Genomic DNA, 22,093 nt, shown 5'->3' with positions numbered 1-22,093 from the left:
GCCAGTTTAGCCACCTCCTCAAAATAAATCAGACTGAGCAGTGCCCATATAATGATGTCTGGTCAGCAGTACTGCAAGCCCATCCTCTCAGGAGGTGGATACTCAACAACCTTGGCTTGAGGGATGAGGGTTGATTGATGTTGGCCATGATTTAACCCAGAGGATTGAGGACATCTAGTGGCAAAGAAGTACTGTGGGGGACAGCTCTGGGTTGAAGAAGAGTATTGCAGCAAAAACTATTTTGTAATTTAATTTTCTTAATTTTAGCAGGTGACTATAACTCTTTTAGAAGGAGATCAACAATAACAGCTCCCTTATTTATTTTATGAGAGCTTTACTTTAACTAACTTTACAATAAGAACTTGTAGCGGTTGCCCAATTATCCTTTCTTCATTTTCCACTGATGGCCACTTGTCCTCTGCTCTGGTGACTATTGTTGTATCTTTAACGTTCTTACAAGGAGACACTGTTTACTCAAATTGCAATGGTACTGTGAATGATATTGCATATTCTTTACTGTTGTGTCAGTTTAAGCTTTGATAATTGCCTATGGTTGTAATTATACTCTGAATATGTCACATACATCCATTGCTCAATACACCTTCATCCCAGAGAGATAGAATGTTTGAACAAATATGAGTAAAGGAATGCCACAACACAGAAAACGGTAAAAGCAGTTTTTATTTGTAATCAAAATTTTAAAAGATTTAGGGTATACAGTTGCTCCCCAATGAAGCATTTAAAAACAGTTTCATCCATCACACTGGTGCCTGGAACTGGAGGATGCTGTTATGTCTCCATGCTTGGTGCCTTGATGGGACATCTCTGATCATCTGGGAGTGCTTTTTCAACTGTCTTTGCTTTCATCTATTATCTTTGTAACAAATGATCCAACTCTGGATGGCCATCTCTGGGCTTCCCTATTGTGTTCCCTATATTTGGGAGGATTATCTGACAGCAGTGTAAGCTACCCTGACTGGGTATGCTCTCCCTACGATCCCTGTCTCGCCTCTCTTTAAAAACTCTAGGATTCCTACTAGTGCTCAACATTACGATTACGATATATACATATGTTACACATGCTTTGCAGCTCCTAAAGAAGCAGGAAAGCTAAACATATCGAGCAACGAGCATTGTGACGGACACAGTTTGTGTATGTATATGCATATGTGTATTGGATGAAACCATTTTTTTAATGTTTCATTTGGGAGTAACTGTATACCCCATATCTTTTTAAATTTTGATTTAAATAAAAATAGTTTTTACCAATTTCTGTGTTGTGGTACCATTAAAATCCCTTTATCTATATTTGTTCAAAAATTCTCTAGTTGTAATTATAGTTTACATACACATGCCACTGCCATTCGTTCATAGCCCACCATGGGGTTGATTTACTAAAACCAGAGAGTTTCTAACTTTAGATTGGTCAATTAAGCTTTGACAGTAAAACCTGGAAGCTGGTTGGTTTCTATGCAGATCTGCACCAGATTTTGCAATCTCCAGTTTTAGTTATTCAGCCCCATGTGTCTTTGTAGGTTTAAATTTATTTAGAAGGAATATTTGTTCAGAAAATAATGGATGGTAACGTGTAAGGCACCATTCAAATAGCTACAAATTTCAATTCATACATTTCTTCACAATTTTAATTTATACAAAAGTCCTTAAAAGTAGACCAATGTTCACCACAGTTATAAAAACAACCCATCATATCAGTACATATATCAATCAATCAAAATTATCAAATCCACAAATAGGCATGAGGAAGTCTGTAGTAGTGAAAAATGAGCCAACGCGTTTTACCATTCAAGTACTATGCTCTAGGAGTCGGTGAAAAAAAAATGAAACAAATATAACAATAGGCCAAAAAAATTATATAAATGGGTTTTACAGAAAGGGTTGTATACAACAATTTACAGTGATCAATATGTCAACTAGCAAGTGGAATGAACGCGTTCGCCTGATATCAGCTCCACAATGTTTATTGCCGATACAGACTGGATCAAACAAAAAAAAAAAGGACAACACATAGAACTTTGATGATGAAATGTCCAAAACATTAACTGCGATCAAGTCTCTAAAAAACAAGTATCTTATATTACAATTTAATCCTTTGAATTTACAGAAATTAAGATGACCACAAAATGTAAGAAGGACACAGTCTCCCACCCAAATCTAATAAAAAGAAAGAATAAAAAAGAAAGAGGGGAGGACAAAAGAGTTTAAACTTCCACATGCACAATAGACGTAAAATAGTGTTACGCTTACACCTAACACAGGTGATCAGGCACTATAGCTGGCTTCTGTGTTTTTCACCTATAGCAGCCCCCTTTCCTATAAGGCAAGCAGGCCTACCAGTACTTGTAGGTCCTATACACAATGCTACAGTGCCTGGCCACCTCACCGGGGCAGGCATAAACTGAGCACAGAAAACAGATACTTGAACTGAGCACAGCGAACAGGTACTTGGAGTTGGCAGACAGGTAGAGTGGTCAGTGACCTTCCAGGTTCAGGGCAGGCTGAGTTCTGAGCATAGTCAATATCTGATCCGAGGCCATCAACAGGAGAATCCAAACTGGCAGGCACAAGAACAGGGCAGATAAACAGGAAGCTTGAAGGACATGTTACACACACTATCACAAGCATGAGACTGCAGGCTTGGCTGACTTATAACAGGTTTGGTCTCCACCCAGAGACTGGCTACATCAATTACCTTGCAGGTGATTGATGTAAAAAAAACCCAGGATGCTGGAATAAGACTAGCAGCTGTGAGGGAGCAGGAGCGCTACACACTCCTGACAAATACCTTTCAAGACATATTTTATGGTAATCATTTTACCATTTTATGGTAATCAACCCTGTCCATAATAACGGTCTTTAATAACTAAAGACTGATACTGATACCAGATGTGGTTTATGCCCCTTAGATTACCACACATTTCGATCTGACTGTACAATCTTTGTTTAACCAACATTATATTTACCAAATCTTTGGGATATGAGGATCTATCTAGTCTAGCCAATCAAATTGTACCCATTCAAAGAGGTGTTCGCACAACATAGATGTTGCAAAATCTAAAGTAGACTGTAAAATAATATTGTGTAACCTGTATGATGAGCTGTACTGTAGATGTGTTTAACAAAAAAAAACCTGACAGCTCCGGTCAGAGCTACTGTACTAACAATCCGATGTTTGTACAGGGATCTTCCCTGCTGTTCTATTGTGTTCTGACATAGGAGTGGAACACTACAGTCTTTGTCTGAGAGTGCTGATCGGGAGCCGGTCGACTGCTGGTTTTCCAGCATACATGTCCGACAGGAGCAGGCCAAATAGCGGCTTCTGTCGGACTGGCTGCCATACACACGGACCGAATGTTGGCCAGTTTTGATTGAACTGGCAGATGTCGCCCGACACTCAGCCCGTGTGCTTTAGGCGTGGAATATTCACACCCACCTTATGGGAAGGAGTATGTACACTCCAGTGGTGGCTTCCAGTGACAGACTTTAAAAGGAGAATAGTACTTTAAACCAGGGACCTGAAGTGTCTGCATGTAACTTTTCCATCACACATTTTAGAAAGCATCAAATTATGACTGAATGACAGTGGTGTATATTTAATTATTATAGGGAGTATTCAGACACTGTGCTTGTATCAATTGTCTGGACTTCTGGCTGATTACTTACGTGTGTTTCCTTAGGTATGGATTAAAGGTGGATATATGGGCAGCTGGCGTAATAACTTACATCTTACTGTGTGGTTTTCCTCCTTTCCGTGGGTAGGTATAAAATCTGCCTGGATTCATTTTTATATAATCCTACAGCACCTAAGCCAAGCACTTATATTTGAATAAATACTATAATTTAGAATGCAGTGAAAAACAGAACTATTTATAAGGTAATACAAATGGACCTAGGATTAAGAGCTGTTATGGTGTGGTTTGTTCAGTTACTGATTGCTTGATTTTAGTAATCCATAGCAGCCAATCAGAACTTAGAATGTGCTGGTCTATTTTCAGAGCATTCTATTCTGATTGGTTTTATTGTTTATTGCACTTAAGAAATCATACTTAAAGTGATTGTAAAGATTGTTTTTTTTTAAATAATAGACATGTCATACTTACCTTCTCTGTGCAATGGTTTTGCACAGAGCAATCTGATCCTTCTCTTCTGGGATCCCCTGCTGATTCTCCTGACTCCTCATCCATTTTAAGTGTCCACATATCAGGCGCTTACTATGGCGGAAATCATGTGTGCTCAATCCTGAGTAGGGCTGCATGCATCTATTGACACACACAGCCCCACCCCCACTCTCTGCTCACTGGATTTGATTGACAGCAGCAGGAGCCGATGCTGCCTCCATGTCCAGTGAGGAGAGAGAGCAGCACCACTGCTCTCAGGCACAGCGCTGGTTCAAGATCAGGCTCAGGTAAGTATTTTGGGAGCTGGGGGAAGATGGTCACAGAAGGTTTTTTACTTTACTGCAGAGAATGCATTAATGTAAAAAAAAAAAAAAAAAAAACTTTCTGTCTATACAACCACTTTTAAACTTTTAATGTGTATTTTTTTATAATACAGTTGTTTGATGTTGCAGATACACTGTTACTCACCAATGAACACCAAAAACTTCTGGAAAGATTTCAGGTTTCTTTGCATTTTTAGAATTGCTCTTCAAAAATAATTTGGGGTTCCAATTGGATTTCATTTTTATTGCTGACTGACAAAAAAATTTGAGAATTTAATCACATAAATAACAGCAAACAAAAAAATCACTGATATTTCATGCAAGAAATTAGACACAGTTGGCAAGAGTGACTTTAAACATTCAGTTGGTCATTTTGAATAGCTAGAAGGAATAAGCATTGTGCAGTTCTGATCAATTGTATCAATATTCATCACATGGATGTTGGTTTCTTAGTTTCTTTTTTTTTTTTTGGTTTCTTCGTTTCTTAACCACTTAAGCCCCGGAAGATTTTACCCCCTTCCTGACCAGGGCCTATTTTGCGATTCGGCACTATGTGACTTTAACGGACAATTTTGTGGTCGTGCGATGCTGTACCTAAACTAATTTTTTCCCACAAACAGAGCTTTCTTTTGGTGGTATTTGATCACCTGTGCGATTTTTTGATCATGCGCTATAAACAAAAAAAGAGCGTAAATTTTTGCAAAAATACCAATATTTTTCACATTTTTTTATATGAAATTCCCCAAAAAAATGTAAAAATCAAAATGTTTTAACATTTTAGGCCAATTTGTTTTATGCTACATATGTTTGGTAAATAAAATCGCAAAAAGCGTATTTTGATTGGTTTGCGCAAAAGTTATTGCGTTTACGAACTAAGGGAAAGATTTTTGTCATTTTTGTTGGGTTTTTTTGTAACGAGTAATGGCGGCGATCTGCGATTTTTTTTGCGGGACTGCGACATTACGACGGACAGATCGGACCCTTGACTGACATTTTTGACACTTTTGGGGTTACCAGTGACATTACTGCAGTAATCAGTGCTATACATATGCACTGTTACTGTAAAAATTACACTGGCAGTGAAGGGGTTAACTTTTTTTGAGACGGAGGGGTTAAGTGTGTCCCTAGGGGCGTGATTATAACTGTGATTGGATGTGGCTACTGGTGTAAGAACAGAGATCAACGGTCCTACATAGCAGAACCTTATGATCTCCATTCTTACACAGGGAAGAATGACAGGCGGCTGTGTTTACATTAGCCGCCTTCCTTTCTCCCGGTGTAACAGACAATCTCGAGTGCCCAGTGGACATTGGATCCGCCGGGCACACGCACGGGGGGGGGGTCCGTGACCGAGCGGGAGCGCACCTCTGGCGGCACGCGCTCGCTCCCTAGAGCCTCACAGGCTAGCGACGTAGTCCTACGTCGCTTTGCCTGTAAGGGGCTGACCGCCGCAGTAAATAGTCGTGTGGTGGTCGGTAAGTGGTTAACATAATAAAAATTCTCTAAATGTTAGCATTCAAATTACACACATCTGTTTCTTTCTGAGGGGTTGCAGTGCATATCTGTCTTGGAAAGATTGTAAGATAATACATTTTTTGTGATATACTGATATAAGGGTTATGATATTCTGTGCATGTTATTGTTATTTTTTTTTTTTGTTTTTGTTTTACTATTACTATCTTGTTTATAGTATAATTTTATTAATGATTTATATTATTTTATACTATTTTTTTTATTATTATTATTATTACTATCTGGCACAAAATGCATTTGTTATACCTTTCCCATGTTATTTAGAAGCGGAGATGACCAGGAAGTACTTTTTGATCAAATCTTAATGGGTCAAGTGGATTTTCCATCACCTTACTGGGATAATGTATCTGACTCTGCAAAGGTAACAGGAAAACTAGTAATACTAAAATCAGAATGTGGTTCATGGTTCAATTGAAGTGAGTCAGAGCAGTGCAGTCCTAACAGGGGAATACAGATACGATTCTCTGCTTTTTTTTGCCTATTTTCGTATGTAATAAGTGTGAAATCCTGTTTCTGTAGAAGGTGTGTAAGGATATCATTGCTTTATCCAGTAGCAGATTAAGAATAATGAATATAATAGCCCAAACTTTGGTCTTTGTATTTAAAACCAGCAGTGCCTTATCATCTATAACCACCAGTTAGCCCATAGGCTATACCCAGCTGGCTTCAGATCATAATAATGTAGTGGTATTAGCTATAATGTCAATAGCCTTATATAGGCTATAGTCTATAGGCTATAGTCAATAGGCTTTAAGGCCCTGCATGCTTTTGACTCTGCCAACACTGTTACGCTGAGTGCAGTACAATACCTAATCAATGACCCCTACAAGCAGGTGCTGGGGGCACTGATGATCCCTAACAGAACTGATCACGGCTGATCAGGGACTATTTGTAGATATAGTATCCAATCTATCAATGCAAAACTACAGAATATGTCCAGTCTTATGGATGATAAGTATATGGTATTATATGGTAATATTATGATAGTATAGGCTCAAACAAAATGTCATCATATAAATTGTATTTTTTATAATGACTGGGACTTTCTTTGATACCATAAAGGTTACATGACAAATGTTTTTTTTTATGTTTTATAGAGACTATGAGGTTGATTTACTAAAGCTGGAGATTGCAAAATCCGGTACAGCTGCACATAAAAGCCAATCAGCTTCTGACTTCAGCTTCAGTTCAATTAAGCTTTAACAATAAAACCTGGAAGCTGATTGGTTTATATGCAGAGCTGCACTAGATTCTGCACTCTCCAGTTTTAGTAAATCACCCCCATATGTAACGAAACAGGATGTTTCTATTGTTGTGTACACAGGACAGATCATGATAGCAGATGGGGTATAATATAAGGATGGGAAAAGTATTTTGGTGTTGCTTTAATACCCACCACCATCTCTCTTTTTTAGGGACTTATCACCATGATGCTGCAGGTTGAAGTAGACCAAAGGTATTCTGCTCTGCAGGTTCTTGAACACCCATGGGTCAATGTAAGTGCTCAAATAATATATCATGGCTAAAGTTTTTTGTTTTCTTTGTTCTTACCTTTGCCATAATTTAATAAAATAAGAAAATAGTAAATACCTTTTTCAAAGTTTCACATTATGTAATAAAGCTTTCTGCTATGTCTGTACCAGATGTAGTTGTCTAGGTCTTCTTTATTTTTCATTTCAGTGGTTTACAATCACTTTAATACAAACAAAGTATATCTTTCTATAGTTTGTACTTGCCTTGATCTAAAGCACCTAGTGTGATTTCTGTCTCCTTTCTCATTTCCCTGTTATCTGTATGAGTCACATCTAAGAGTCTATGCTGACACCAGGCAATCTCAGGAGATGGTCCCACTCCCATCCCCTTCAAGCACTCAGCAGGTGATTGACAGCCTCAACTGTGCATGTTTCCCTATGAGACTGTGTAGAGGAGGTGTGTCCATTCCCCCCACTCAGCTCTCCTGTCCTCTCTGTACTGTGCAGTGTGTGACATATCCCCAACCTCTGTCTTCTGAAGCCCAGAAATGCTGTGTAAAATGTGTGCTTTATGAGGCTTTAGAGAAGAGAGGGCTGCAGTTAAACAGGTATGACTTATGTAGGAGGATATTTTTTTTTATCTCTGTGTCTCTCCGGAGGCTAGTCACTTCAGTGGATAAATGTAAGGGTTTACAAACACTTTATAATAGCTTAAGAATTGCTTCTAAGAATTTTTCTTCTTAAACGTAAGCACTGTGAAAAAAAAAACCTCACTTTTAACCCATTTTTCAACCTACAAGGGTAACTCCACCTTCATGGAAAAACGATATCAAATAAAAATATATATATAATAAAATTGCTACACAAGCTATATAGCAATTGAATGGTATTAAAAAGCACCTTTCCTTTAAAAGCTGCAGCTGGTGTAATTTACCTTAAAAATTCAGTGTAATATGGCAACCTGGAGGCGTTCTGTACACAGTTGGTGTAGAGAACACCCCTTGAAATGCTATTTCTTGCTTGTGTGAAGAACTCTGCACTATTATACAAGTCAGATTTTAGGCCTCCACAGAAACAAAAATGTCATTTTTGGTGAGATATTGCCTAAAGGTTAATAACTTCTAAAGGGATTCAGGCACTGCAACACAAAAAGTGTACAGCTGATAACGGTTAATTATTTACTCCCATTCAGAATCCTTATCCAAAGACACAAATTGAAACAAACTGCAGCACATAAATAGGTATTATTCTACAACAAAGTTTGTTAAAACCCCTGCAATATACATAAAGCACTCAGAGGGGATTGTTTTAAGTTTTTAGTTCTCAATATCAGATTATACAATTTTGATAATGTATATAAAATTGGTATTTATCTATTTTGCTTTGTGGTTCAATTTAAGATGACTAATAATTACAATTGGCCAATTTTGTGATTGCGTACCAGGATAAACAGCCCTTACACTAACCTGCACATTAACAGTAATAACACTTGTGTGCTAATATAATTAATTAATGGTATATCGTTATTTCATCTGATGTGACTGTTGACATTAATTGCTGTCAACGACTATCTACACTGATATAAACCTTCTAAATCTGATTTAAAATGCTAGGTTATAAAATGCACAATAATAAAACCATTTCAAGCTATATTTTAAAGTTTTTCATTTCAACAAAGCCAAAGCCTGTTTTTGACCTAATTGGCTTGCTGAAATAATTTGCATTCAGTAGAAAAAGATTAAAATCAACGTACCATATCTATGCCTAGCCTTAATTTGCAACTTTTAAAATAAATCTGCACTCTTTTTTATTTTACCTGACATTTAGGCACATGTTATAATCCAAACCAAATCATAGGACATTTCTCTTCCTGAATATTCGTGTACCTCCATCAGGAATCTGCAAGTCTATGGATTTTTACACTCTAATTAATAAAAAACAGTTGTGGCCAATCTTATTTTACAAACTGTTTGTTTAGACAACTTTTTCTTCTATGGAGATAAAAGACCTTCCTAGCAAATATTAATCAGCTAGCAACACACACTAAGGCCCCTTTCACACAGGCGGACCATTCAGATCCGCCTGTCCGTTTTTTTGGCGGATCTGAACGGTCCCCCCATGCATCCCTATGGGGCATCGGATGTTAGCGGAGACATGTCCGCTGACACCCGATCCGATCCGTCAAATCTGGACGGATGGAATCCCTATTTTCCTTCCGTCCAGCGGAATCCCATCCAATTCCCCCATAGAGATGTATAGGGCTGTGGCAGCTGTGTCTCCGCACACAGTGCGGAGAACAGCTGTCATTCTCCTGCTCAGCGGGGGATCGGCAGATCGATCCCCCGCTGAGAAAAGCGGAGTCCATTTGACGGACTATATGTGTGAAAGAGCCCTTAAAAAAGCATTTGAACATGCCCTAGTTACCCTGTTTCCCTGAAAATAAGCCCTACCCTGAAAATAAGACCTAGCATTAATTTTGGGGATGGCTGCAATATAAGCCCTACCCCAAAAATAAGCCCTAGTTAAAGTTGTTCTAAAAACATTTAATCCATTTTGTAAAAAGATTATATAATGTGCATTGTGTCTCCTTTTGTAACTTTATTGTGGAAAATAGATTATTTACAGCGCGCTGGGCGCTCATATGACCTGAGGTAGATCTCCTCTCCTCGCGGTTTACATCAGTGGCACCTCACTCTGCAGTGCTGAAAGTGGGGAAGAAGAGCTCTGGTGGGTCATGTGAGCACCCAATGGCACTGTAAATAAGGGATTTTCTACTATAAAGTTACAAAAAGAGACACACTGCACACTCTATAATCTTTTTACAAAACGGATTATATAATTTTATAATGCCTTTAATCAAGGTTTATTTTTGGGATTACTGAATGTCCTAATGCGGACTCCTGAGAAGACAGGGGAAGCAGGAGCTTTTTTAAAAACATTTTATTGTTTTATTCCAGGTTTTTTAGAACAAAGAGAGGGGTAAATGACACAATACAAGCACTGTCTATCATGCCTTAAAGAATCAGGATTTTTTTTTTTGTTAGGGTTACAACCACTTTAAGATCGTCATGGTGACATGACTGTTTTTGAATAAATGTAAATTATTGTACATGCCGTAAATAAATAAGACATCCCCTGAAAATAAGCCCTAGTGTGTTTTTTGTAGCCAAAATTAATATAAGACCCGGTCTTATTTTCGGGGAAACACGGTAGTTAAATCAATGGGGTTGATTTGCTGAAGCTGTAGAGAATGTTCACTTTTGTAAGCATGGTGAAGCTGTGTATGTTTATTTTGAATGCCCAAAAATGTGCAAGGGAAATTTTTTAAAAAAAAGGATTTTTTACATGATTTAATAATATAAAATATCAACCGATACACTAAACTAAGCTAAAGTGTATCTAAAGCCAGAATAGCAAGTGTTGCCAACCGTCAGTATTTTTACTGGCAGCCTGTAAAAATACAGGCACTTTTCTCTTGCCTGTAAATGCCAATGACAGGAAAAGTTTGCCAGTAAAAAAATATGGCTGTTACGCAGTATGCTCAGTTCTAGTCCAAAGCCAGCTGAGACCATATGAGTGCCTGCTATAGAGTGTTTGGCAGGAGGCAGATCTAGCGGAGGTGGAGCTTGAGTGTTTTGTGTGATGTCATGGTGCAAGGGAGCTAAATGGACGGCCAGAGCCTCGGGTGTGCTGGTCTGTGGGACGAGGACAAGGCAAGAGGGACTGTCAGTTCTACTTGGGCTGGAGTGGACTGAAGGGACCACCTGGTGTGGAGGGAGGCTGTCACTGTGACTTAGGAGGAGAGATGTTGTATCAGTGAGGTGTCATCATCATCTGTGCTGCTGCATACTGCTGTCAGTGTCACTGTGAGAGTCAATTTCCTGTCTCTATGCCTGCCCATTCTAATTTCTTGCCCTCCTAAGTTCTGTCCCTGAGCTACTTACTTACTATATCAAAAATAAAATAAGAAATATGTTTTTGCCTTATTATCTACCTTAAATCATATTGCTAATTGCATATTGTATTTGTTTGTAGCCTAAATACTTACATTTGTACTTAAAGGTGTCATTTTATAACCTTTGGATATGCCAGTAAAAACTTGACTGTGCCAGTCAATTTTGGGTGTCATGTCAGTAAATTTCAATTTAGTAGGTTGGCAACACTGAGAACTGCTAAAATACGTGTCAGTGTAGTTGGGAATAATACTTTATTTACCGCAATAGTGAAAGCGTTTGGATAGAAGCAGATCCATCATGTTTCTAACTTAACGAGAAAAACAATTCCCAAGAAAAAGCAGTTGATAAATGAGGAACGGGACGTTGCGATACCAGGAAAAGTAATAGGAAGTGTGGATGCAAAGTCAATAAAACGTATCTTTTATTAAATTCAGATAAAAAATCATCACAATGCCGACATAGCAGCTTACTAACAACAAAGAGCAGAGCCGCTCAGGTGTCAGTTCAATGGGTGGTGCTGGTCAGATCCGCCGTCCAAGCAATGAAGAATCCAAGAAAGTAGACCGCACTCAGGAAAAGTAAGATGAAAACAATCAAAACTCCTTTATTCTTCTTCGGTGCAGCAGACAGACAGTACAATGCACATAACAGACCTGCCGGGTTAACGCGTTTCACGAATTAGATCGCTTACTCATAACCATACACTGTGGAGCTGTGGAAGCCGACGTACATTTGTAGGTAAACCAAAAAAGAAGGAGGTGACCGAAGAATGTAATTACTTGCACCTTGAATTGATTAATTGATGGAAAACAGATGTAGGTTCAGCAAGTCCACAGTCCCACAGTGAAAGACAATTAGATACAAAACTCCTTCACCCTGTGGGGGAATGGAGGTATACATACGAACAATATAAAACCATATGTATGACTGATACAAAAAAATATATATAAAGATATAAAACAATGGCTGAAAAATCGGGAACCAATAAATAAATGAATCATGTATGAATAAATGAAAAACTTTTTTTCTTCATCATCAAATGCTTTTAAATGCTTCAAACCCCGGTGGCATGGACATAATAAATGAAAAACAAAGTATATGTAAAAAATGGTCGTTCAGTGTGTGGAGAAAATCCTTCAAATGTGGATAGTGGCTATGTGAAAAATCGTATGTAAAAAAGATGGATTATTGGAATAACATACCAGATATTTTTACTGATATTAATCCTAAAAAAAGGAAAAAATAAAAATACGAAAAAATGTGAAAAAAAGTAAATGAGACTCGTGAAAAAAAGGAACCACAGTATTGACAATAGTTGAAAACACGTAAATCAATATAAATAAAAATGGATGGTGATAGTGGAAAATATGGAGGTAAATGAACTCATGAATTCATGAATATAGGATATAATGACAATGGTAAAAAAATAAGAAAGTAATTGTTTTTCTTCCAAAAGTGTGTGAAGAAGGGTGATGAAGTGAAAAGGGATATAATGATGAATGTGATATGGTGAGAAGTTACAATCCGTCAAGTGTGTAGCATAATCAATGAACTTTAATCAATGTATAAAGAGAACACAAAACACGGGATGAAACTAAAGTTAAAATGCAACTGGTGTGCGTAAGTGATGAAATGTAATAAAAATATGAATTAACATATCAATGGGGACGACTCATATAAAGAATATAAAACATAAATTGTCACGCCACCAGGGGATAAGCACCGAAAAAAGTTTATAGGTTCCCAATTTTTACAGATGTACCTAGACTGACACCAAAATCGCCATGTATAAATTCACTAATTAAATATGCAATTAATTGATCGACCAAATACATAATTCAAAGAATACACTCGAAAACAGAAATACATGCATACAATATATAGAAAAACCATTTCATAAAAGTCATTTCATGAAAGCATATTCCATTTGTTTGAGTGTATCCGTGAATGTAATGGGACATATAAATATGGTGAAGAGCCAGTAAACATGAATTTAGCATAGAAAATCACCATATATGGAGAATATAATAGGGTATGAACTGGAATGGAGAAATGTATGCGACATGGCGGCATGGTGTCAGAGAAAAGGAAGACCCCCTCTTCCAATGGTGACTTTGTTAGTCAAAAAGTCATTGGATAAATATAGACATTGTAACTAGTAACCATAATTGACAATTAGACAGCTTGTTGGCCTTAAATGGATGCAAATTAATGGCAACAAAATATGACAATAGAAATAAAGTGACTGGTGCATAGAATATATCAAAAAAGGAAGGGCTCGGAGAAGCTCGGAACGAGCCTCAAACAGAGCCTCGAAACAGGGAAGTGATCATGACTTGACATGGGACTTAAGAGCCTAAAAACAGACCATATTATTAAGAGGAAAAAGGGAGTAGGATAAAAAGAAAAAAGAAAAAAAGAGAAAAAGGGAACTCTCGAAGCCATATGGAGCTACGTGGCAGAATCCTACAAACCATACTGGATGGCGATCAAAAAACAGAAGCAAATGACTCCTGACATGTAGCCATGAATAACCACGGGGTTCATGGCTGAAAAACATAAAATATAAAGTATAAATAAAAATAAAAAACCAAAAAAATCAAAAATTCAAAAAATCAAGAAATCAAAAAAGCCGAAAATAGATATATATGTATAAAGAAGAAAAGGGGAGAGGGAGACTCACTCATAAAAATGAGTGACGTCCCACTCAAAATGTAATCCCTGTGGAATGCGAGTTTGAAGCCTAAAAATCCAAGAGACCTCCTTTTTACATAATATACGGAAAATATCCCCGCCTCTAATTGGTTTAGTAATGCGCTCTATGACCTGAACCTGTACTAGGGACAAGTCGCCTCCATGGTTGTGATTAAAGTGGCGTGCCACATTGGTTGATTTAGATAGTCTAATGTCACTTAGATGTTCCCTGAACCTATCCTTGAGTCTGCGAGTGGTTCTACCTACATATTGTATCAAACAGGCCTTGCAGGTTATAAGATATATGACATATTCTGAATTACAGTTAAAAAACTTTTCTAAATGAAAAGCCCTTTCACTTACCGAAGACTTAAAGGTGTTTCCATGGAGGATATGGGGGCAAGTGACACAATCGGTCATGCCACATTTGTAGTTGCCTCTACAGTATAGCCAAGTAGGGGATTGTTTAGGTTTTTTTGGAAAGATAAAGGCTGGGTGATAAGACGTTGCCCAAGGTGACAGCTCTTTTGGCAACTATATTGACTCCCTCGTTTAGAATGTTAGCACATATATCATCAGTATTGAGAAGCGGTAGATGTTTCTGAATAATTGTTTTGACTTTGTGAAATTCTAAACTATACGGGAGAGACAACGTAATAGAGGGCATGGGTTTAGAGTTTTTCATGTGGGTAAATGAAGTGCGGTTGTGTCTATATTTATTGCTGGCTTTAGATTTCTGATTAACAAATTTATTTAGAGTATTATTTGTGTTGGAACATGGTTGTTTATTCAGGAGATCAGTTCGATCTCTATTAAGGGCCATAACATATGCTCTGTTGATCATCCATTGCGGATATCCTCTAGCAAGGAATCTAGATCGTAAAGAAAGTGATTCTTTTTTGAAATCCGCAGTATTCTTGCATATTCGGCGCAATCTCAAGAACTGCCCAACCGGTATGCCTTTCAGTGTATGCATTGGGTGGCTAGATTTCGCATGTAACAGGCTATTTCCTGACAATGGTTTCCTATATAAATTGGAGACAACTCTGTCACCCGAATGACTCAAGGAGACATCTAAAAATTTGATTTTGTCTGGGCTCCTATGTCCCGTGAATTTTAGATTAACCATGTATAGGTTGGCGAGAGAGGGGGAGAACTTAGCTCCCATCGCTGCCCCACATCTTTGGAGGTAGAAATCCCCGTCAAAAGTAAAGTAATTGTGTGTTAACAAAAATTGAAGGACTTCAAGAATATACAGTTGTTGATCAGCAGGTAGGCTTGTATTATGTGACAACATAGTTTTTATAGCTAGTAGAGCCAGATCATGGGGTATTGAGGAATAGAGGCTAGTGACATCACAGGTGATCCATACATAGTGCTCCTTCCAGACAAAATCTTCCATGATATTTAGTAGGTGTGTGGTATCTTTTAGGAAACCTGGAAGACTATGTACTAGACCTTGTAGTTGCCCATCCAACCACTCCCCAAGTCTCTCACAAAGGGACCCAATACCTGAAACAATAGGTCTTCCCAAAATTGGGTCTAAACCTTTGTGGACCTTGGGGAGATGGTGGAATATGGGTATGACAGGAGAAATGGGGACTAATTTTTCTGTGTCTTTGGTAGAGAAGACCCCTAGAGAAGCCCCCTTATTGATCAAAATCATAAGTTGTTTTTTGAAGATCTTGGTGGGGTCATGTTTAAGAGATTGATAAGTACATGTATCCCCTAGCTGCCTGAGGGCCTCTTTTTTGTAAATATCGCTATCTAGTACCACAACCGCTCCCCCTTTATCGGCATTTCTGATGACAATAGATGTATCCTCTTTTAAGGATTTCAATGATACTCTCTCTTGTCTAGTGAGGTTGTCTTGGGATATGGTTACTACAGGGGGGGCTGTGGCTGCTAGTGAAAATAAATCTTTTTCTACCAATTTCTGAAAAAGGTCCATATTAGAGGATCTAGATTGTATGGGATAAAAGTTTGAAGAGGAAGTGATGGCGATATTCCTCATTCCATCTTGGCCATAATCCTGTATAAAATCATAATTTTCCCTTGCCAAGTCCTCCAACTCAGTAATGGCACAAACTTCACGAAATGTGGATACAGCGCCATGTGAGTCATTCGAGTAGTTGATATCAACCAATTCATCGTTGCTGGAGGAAGGCTCATCTTGATTGAAGAAATGTCTCTTTAGAGTTAAATTACGGATGAACTTGTTTATATTGAGAACAGTTTCAAATGGGTCAAAATGAGCGTGCGGGCAAAAGTTTAAGCCTTTGGATAAAAGGCTGATGTCATCTGCGGTAAGTGACCTTTTTGATAGATTGATAACATTCGATGTGTGTAGATAAAGATCCGAAGAAGTATTTTTTGTTATTATTTCCGATGAGATCTGAGTCGGTGTTGGCCATCTGAATGACCCGCGGTGTCTCCTTCCTCCCCGTCTGGTTGCCTTTTTCCTTTTCTCCTGGTGAATCTCCTGTTCTTCTTGGGGGCCTCGTTTTTTGACGCCGATTGTACATGAGTATTGTTCCCTGATCGTGATGTTTGTGGATACTCCATAGATGTATCCGATGTAAGGGGTAAAGATGTATCTGTCGCACCTGTCTCTGGGTCAGAAAAGCTTACTCGTTTTTTGGGATATTGTCGATACCAAGTGTTGGCTTTTTTCCATGTGTAGACGTTTTTAGTCTCATAGTCAATCTGATCCCTGAGTAGCTTTTCCTGTTTGCCTTTAATGGTATCTGTTTCTATTTTGTCAATTTTTTCATTTAAGTGTTGGTCAAATTCAATGAATGAAGGCGTTTCTTTGAATGGAAGTAAATCCGTTTGTAATTTAGAAATGTCCTCATGTAATTTGTCTAATTCAAGGGACATAGCAGCTAACAACCATAGGTACAAAAAATTGTAACAATTGATTAAAAAAAGTGTACACAATTAAACATAGTACAAAACACATGAAAAGGACCTATTCACTCATTTAACAAGAAATATGCACTCAAAGGAACCCCTACATGTTTCGACCAAGGGTCTTCTTCTGGGGGTATACTTGTCCAGAGTTTTAAACAATATCTGTATGTGAAGTAAAACAGATAGGTAACAGCAATACTATTAAATCAGTACATAGATAGCAGCAGCATTGATACATTGCAGAGATATAGCATAAAGATCTGGCTATAAGGTTTTGTTAACTATTGTAAAGTATTATATAAGTAGAACTTACATGCCAGTGAAACATACATAAGGAGATAAAGTCCTATATTAAGAACTGTAGCACATGGCCGTAGCTGGGAGGTCCGCGGGGGAAACAGCCGGACTGTGGGATCCACACCAGAATTCACAAGGGACTAGGGCATAGATGAGAAAAATAATCCTAATGAAAATAAATATAGAGATAGCACGATGTAGTATATATAAAAAAAAAGGGAGAACTAAACAAAAAACATCAAGAAAAAAAGGGGGTATAACCAAATTAATTATAAATTGTAGTTACCCCAGTATTTGCCAGAGGAATATGGGAATAAACCCCGGCCCTTTCCAGGGTTGGTGGAAAAATATATTGCACAGGAAAGCCCCAGACTAAGAGCACATAAGTGTCAGGGGGTGAAACCCAATTAAGTTTTCCAATCTGGCCAATGTAAAACAGAAAAAGAAAGAACTAGTAGTATTTGCAATAGATTAATTAGGTAGGATAAATATTGTAGTAAAAATCGCAGTGATCAATATAATTCATGGATACCTGTATTAATCCAAGCCCAGCGCACTTCCTCCCAGACCAGAAACGGAATGGAAGTGCACAGAAAAGCAGGTAGTATATAATGGGTAGGATCCGCCCAATGTAGAGCTAATTGTCCAATTAAAAGGTAAGAATAATATGTCTCACCTGCTCCTGAAAGTGGAAGAACCTCCGATTGTTCCCCCGCACTGGCTTCATGGCAACCCCTAAACAATGACGTCACTTCTGGCAGCAGCATGGGGATGGAGAGTGGGCGGAAGCATGGAAGAGTCTGAACATCAGCTCTATCTGCAGTCAAACTATATGAGTGACGGCAGGCCGAAAGCATCCAAAGAGGAGGTGGGCGCAGATGGATACATCGGCCATGTTAGAAAGGGGCAGACACGAGGGCAAGTGCGCCGACATGGAAACCGAGAAGGTGAAGCTGCTGGGTAAGGGAGGGAATGTGTAGATGTTAAACCACATAACCTCAGGAAGCCTCAACCATAGGAAGGGGCTACATGTGCCGGGTGAGATCTGATGTAAACCCCACGCCGAATCCTGAAGGCCCCCTCATGACCCAGAGTACGGCCAAAGCCAAATAAATTGTACAGTCAATAAGAGAAATTAAGGGGGTCATAAACAGTCCATACAAACACCAAAAAAAAGAGAACAGGAGCATATATATTTAAGTCATCTTACATAAGATGTTCTGAGCATCCGGAAACAAAACCCTCCAGAAAAGGTCTGTAGCTGAGTATTTCCTTCAGACACTGGCATGTAAGTTCTACTTATATAATACTTTACAATGGTAACAATAGCTTATAGCCAGATCTTTATGCTATATCTCTGCAATGTATCAGTGCTGCTGCTATCTATGTACTGATTTAATAGTATTGTTGTTACCTATCTGTTTTACTTCACATACAGATATGGTTTAAAACTCTGGACGAATATACCCCCAGAAGAAGACCCTTGGTCGAAATGCGTAGGGGTTCCTTGGAGTCCATTTTTCTTGTTAAATGAGTGAATAAGTCCTTTTCATGTGTTTTGTACTATGTTTATTTGTGTACACTTTTTTTTAATCAATTGTTACAATTTTTTGTACCTATGGTTGTTAGCTGCTATGTCAGCATTGTGATGATTTTTATTCTGAATTTAATAAAAGATACGTTTTATTGACTTTGCATCCACACTTCCTATTACTTTTCCTGGTATCCCGTTCCTCATTTATCAATTCCTTTTTCTTAGGAATTGTTTTTCTCCATATTAAATTTTGGGATAGATACCACAGTTTGTAGCTAAAGCGAAACAAATCATCATTATATTTCTTGCTTAACGAGTTCTGGTCCAGAAGGATTTGTCCCCTTAATGACCGGGCCATATTTTGCGATTCGGCACTGCATTATTTTAATGGAAAATTGCACGGTCGTGCATCACTATACTGAAATAAAATTGATGTCCTTTTTTTTCCCCCATAAATAGAGCTTTCTTTTGGTGGTATTTGATCACCTCTGCAATTTTTATTTTTTGCGATATAAACAAAAAAATAGCGACAATTCTGAAAAAAAAAAAAACAATATTTTCCACATTCTTCTATATAACATTTCCAAAAATTTTTTTAAAAAATTAAATTTTTCATCCTTTTAGGCCAATTTGTATTCTGCTACATATTTTTTGTAAAAAAAATTGCAATAAACGTATTTTGATTGGTTTGCGCAAAATGTATTGTGTCTACAAACTAGGGGAAAGATTTATGTCCTTTTTATTTGTTTATTTATTTTTTACTAGTAATGGAGGCGATCTGCGATTTTTAGCGAGACTGCGACATTTCAGCGGACAGATCGGACTCCTAACTGACATTTGAGACCCTTTTGGGGGGGACCAGTGACATTACTACAGTAATCAGTGCTAAAAATATGCACCGTTACTGTAATAATGACATTGGCAGGGAAGGGGTTAACCTAGAGGTGATCAAAGGGTTAAGTGTGAGCCTAGGGGAGTGTTTACTAACTGTATGGGGGATGGGCTTGTGAAATGACCACAGAGACCTGTGATCTTATATAGAAGGATCACAGGGGCTCTATGATCATTTCAGAGAGAAGAATAGTCAGCTGTGTTTACAACAGCTGACCGTCCTTCTCTCTCAGCGGGGAGCGATCGCGGGTGCCTGGTGGCAATCGCAGCTGCCGTTACCATGGATTGGCATCCCCACTGCCTAGTGGGGGCAGGACATGCCGCTAAGTGGCGCGCGCTCGCCCCCCCCAGCACCACACGCACGACTGATGTAGGGCTACGTCATTTCACGCAGCCGAGCCAGCCTACCACAGTAAAGCTGCGGCTGGCGGTCGGCAAGGGTTTAAAAGGAGAGAGAGATAAAAAAAAATAATAATTGTCTTGTGTTTTGAGAGATTTCCGCTCTGCTCCTATTCCAGTGGGAAAAAAAAAGTGGATTTCCTGTTAATATCAGTTCCAGAAATTATGGTCACCAAGGCATATAGGGGTGGATTTGCTGAAGACTAATAGACCTTGCACTTTGCAAGTGCAGTAGCACTCTACAAGGGCATTTGCTCCAGAGCTTAGTAAATAAGGTAAAGCTTCACTTTGCAATGAATACCCAACCACATGCAAGGAAAATACAAAAACAGCATTTTTGCTTGCATGTGATTGGATGATAGAGGTCAGCAGAACTTCCTCTCATATACTAAGCTCTGAAGCAAATGCCCTTGCAGAGTGCAACTGCACTTCCATAGTTTATTTGCCTTTAGTAAATCAACCCTATTGACTGGATTAATATCCACATTGGGGGAACAACAGCAATACTGTAAAACCTGACCTAGGTTCTAAAGCATCCCTACTCTATCCAAAACTAAAAAAAAAAGCAGGATTAGCCTTTAGAGACAGTTTAACATTCAGTTTTAAATTGTATTTGGCTTTAAAATTAAAATTTCTACTTCTCTAGGTCAGTCTTTATATGTTACTGCTGAATCTGTCAGCGTTTATTTTTTTCTAATATAATGCTATATTTACTGTGTCTATTTTAAATAATTATCTATAGGGCCCAGGTATGGAAAAGTTTGTCAAGAGCTCTAAGTTCCACATTTCTTACTGCCGTGGTATAATATATTTAATGAGACATTGATTAGGTATTCTTTACAAATTGAAGCTTCACCACATTCACTAAGCTATGGAGAAAAAGAGTTCAACTGCACTGGCAAAGTGCACAGTCTTTTTGCCTTTAGTAAATCAAACTCTTTTGCACCTTGTCCATTCAGAGCAATATGACAGTGTCTTTGTTATGGGTCTCCTGTTACATTCATTATGTCAGCTTTTCCCCATTGCTTCTTCCTCTGTTCAGTCTAAGTTAGGAGTGGTGAAAGAGTGCTAACAAGGTGAGTATCAGGGGCTTGGGTCGGAGGTCCTTTGCAAAAACACTTGTCCTGGATGGTCCATACAAGTCACTTTGTCCTCAATGGGAAAGGTTACAGTGCCTCTTAGAAAAGAAGGAGCCAAACTGCTATTTACTCACCAATACCATTACAAATGATTAAAAGAATAAAAAATGATTTGTGCATTGTTTCATAATTGTTCCACAATTCTTTTGATTTAGCAGCACAGAAGACAGAATCAACTAAGTTGTAATAACTCTTTCTATACCTGCAGGATGATGGTCTCCCGGAAAATGAGTACCCACTGTCAGTGGCTGGAAAGATAAAGAAGCATTTCAATACAGGTCCAAAGCCAAACAGCACTACTGCCGGAGTCTCCGTCATTGCAGTAAGCATACCTACACTACATGGCTTTTCTATAACTTTCTTTTTTTTTTTACAGCTTTCTTAATGTTTTGTAAATTATAGGTTTTTCTTTCAAAGTAAAAGTTGTTTCTTTCTTTTCGTTTAAAACTAAAATTTCTTACATAATGTCACTGGGTTATAGACATGCAGGCAGCTTACAATATACTCATTTTGGACTCAACTTCACAAAGAGTCTAAAAGAAAAAAAACTGCCCACGTTGCCTTCAGACACCAATCAGATTTGTCAATTTTTGGTGGAGTGGGCATGTCTCTTTGTCTGGACAGGCCAAGCTCAACCTTTCTGCCAGATTTTCATCAGCAGCAGCTTTTACAAAGTCCTATGGAGAAGCCACCACAGCGTAGACATTCCGGTGTTCTACACATAGAGGTGGATTCCCCATAGGAATATATAGAGAAATTCACTTCCGCAGATGTGGGTAATATCTTGGCTAAAAATGTCAGTTTCC

General features: G+C 38.3%; 1 protein-coding gene across 4 annotated transcripts in view; it reads left to right on the top strand.

Moving 5' to 3' along the window:
* Positions 1-22,093, top strand: part of DCLK1 (doublecortin like kinase 1) — a 518,012-nt gene that overhangs the window by 445,958 nt on the left and 49,961 nt on the right. For all 4 annotated transcript variants that reach the window (XM_082246215.1, XM_082246216.1, XM_082246217.1 and 1 more), the window contains 4 exons: positions 3,696-3,773; positions 6,257-6,353; positions 7,408-7,488; positions 21,496-21,609. In XM_082246215.1, the coding sequence (XP_082102341.1) occupies positions 3,696-3,773; positions 6,257-6,353; positions 7,408-7,488; positions 21,496-21,609 (370 nt within the window). The remainder of the gene's footprint in view (positions 1-3,695; positions 3,774-6,256; positions 6,354-7,407; positions 7,489-21,495; positions 21,610-22,093) is intronic.

This window comes from Pelophylax lessonae (assembly GCF_965119305.1).
Source record: "Pelophylax lessonae genome assembly, chromosome: 2".
Taxonomy (NCBI): domain Eukaryota; kingdom Metazoa; phylum Chordata; class Amphibia; order Anura; family Ranidae; genus Pelophylax; species Pelophylax lessonae.
Note: the sequence above shows the minus strand (reverse complement) of the source record. Positions and strands in the feature narration are given on the sequence as shown.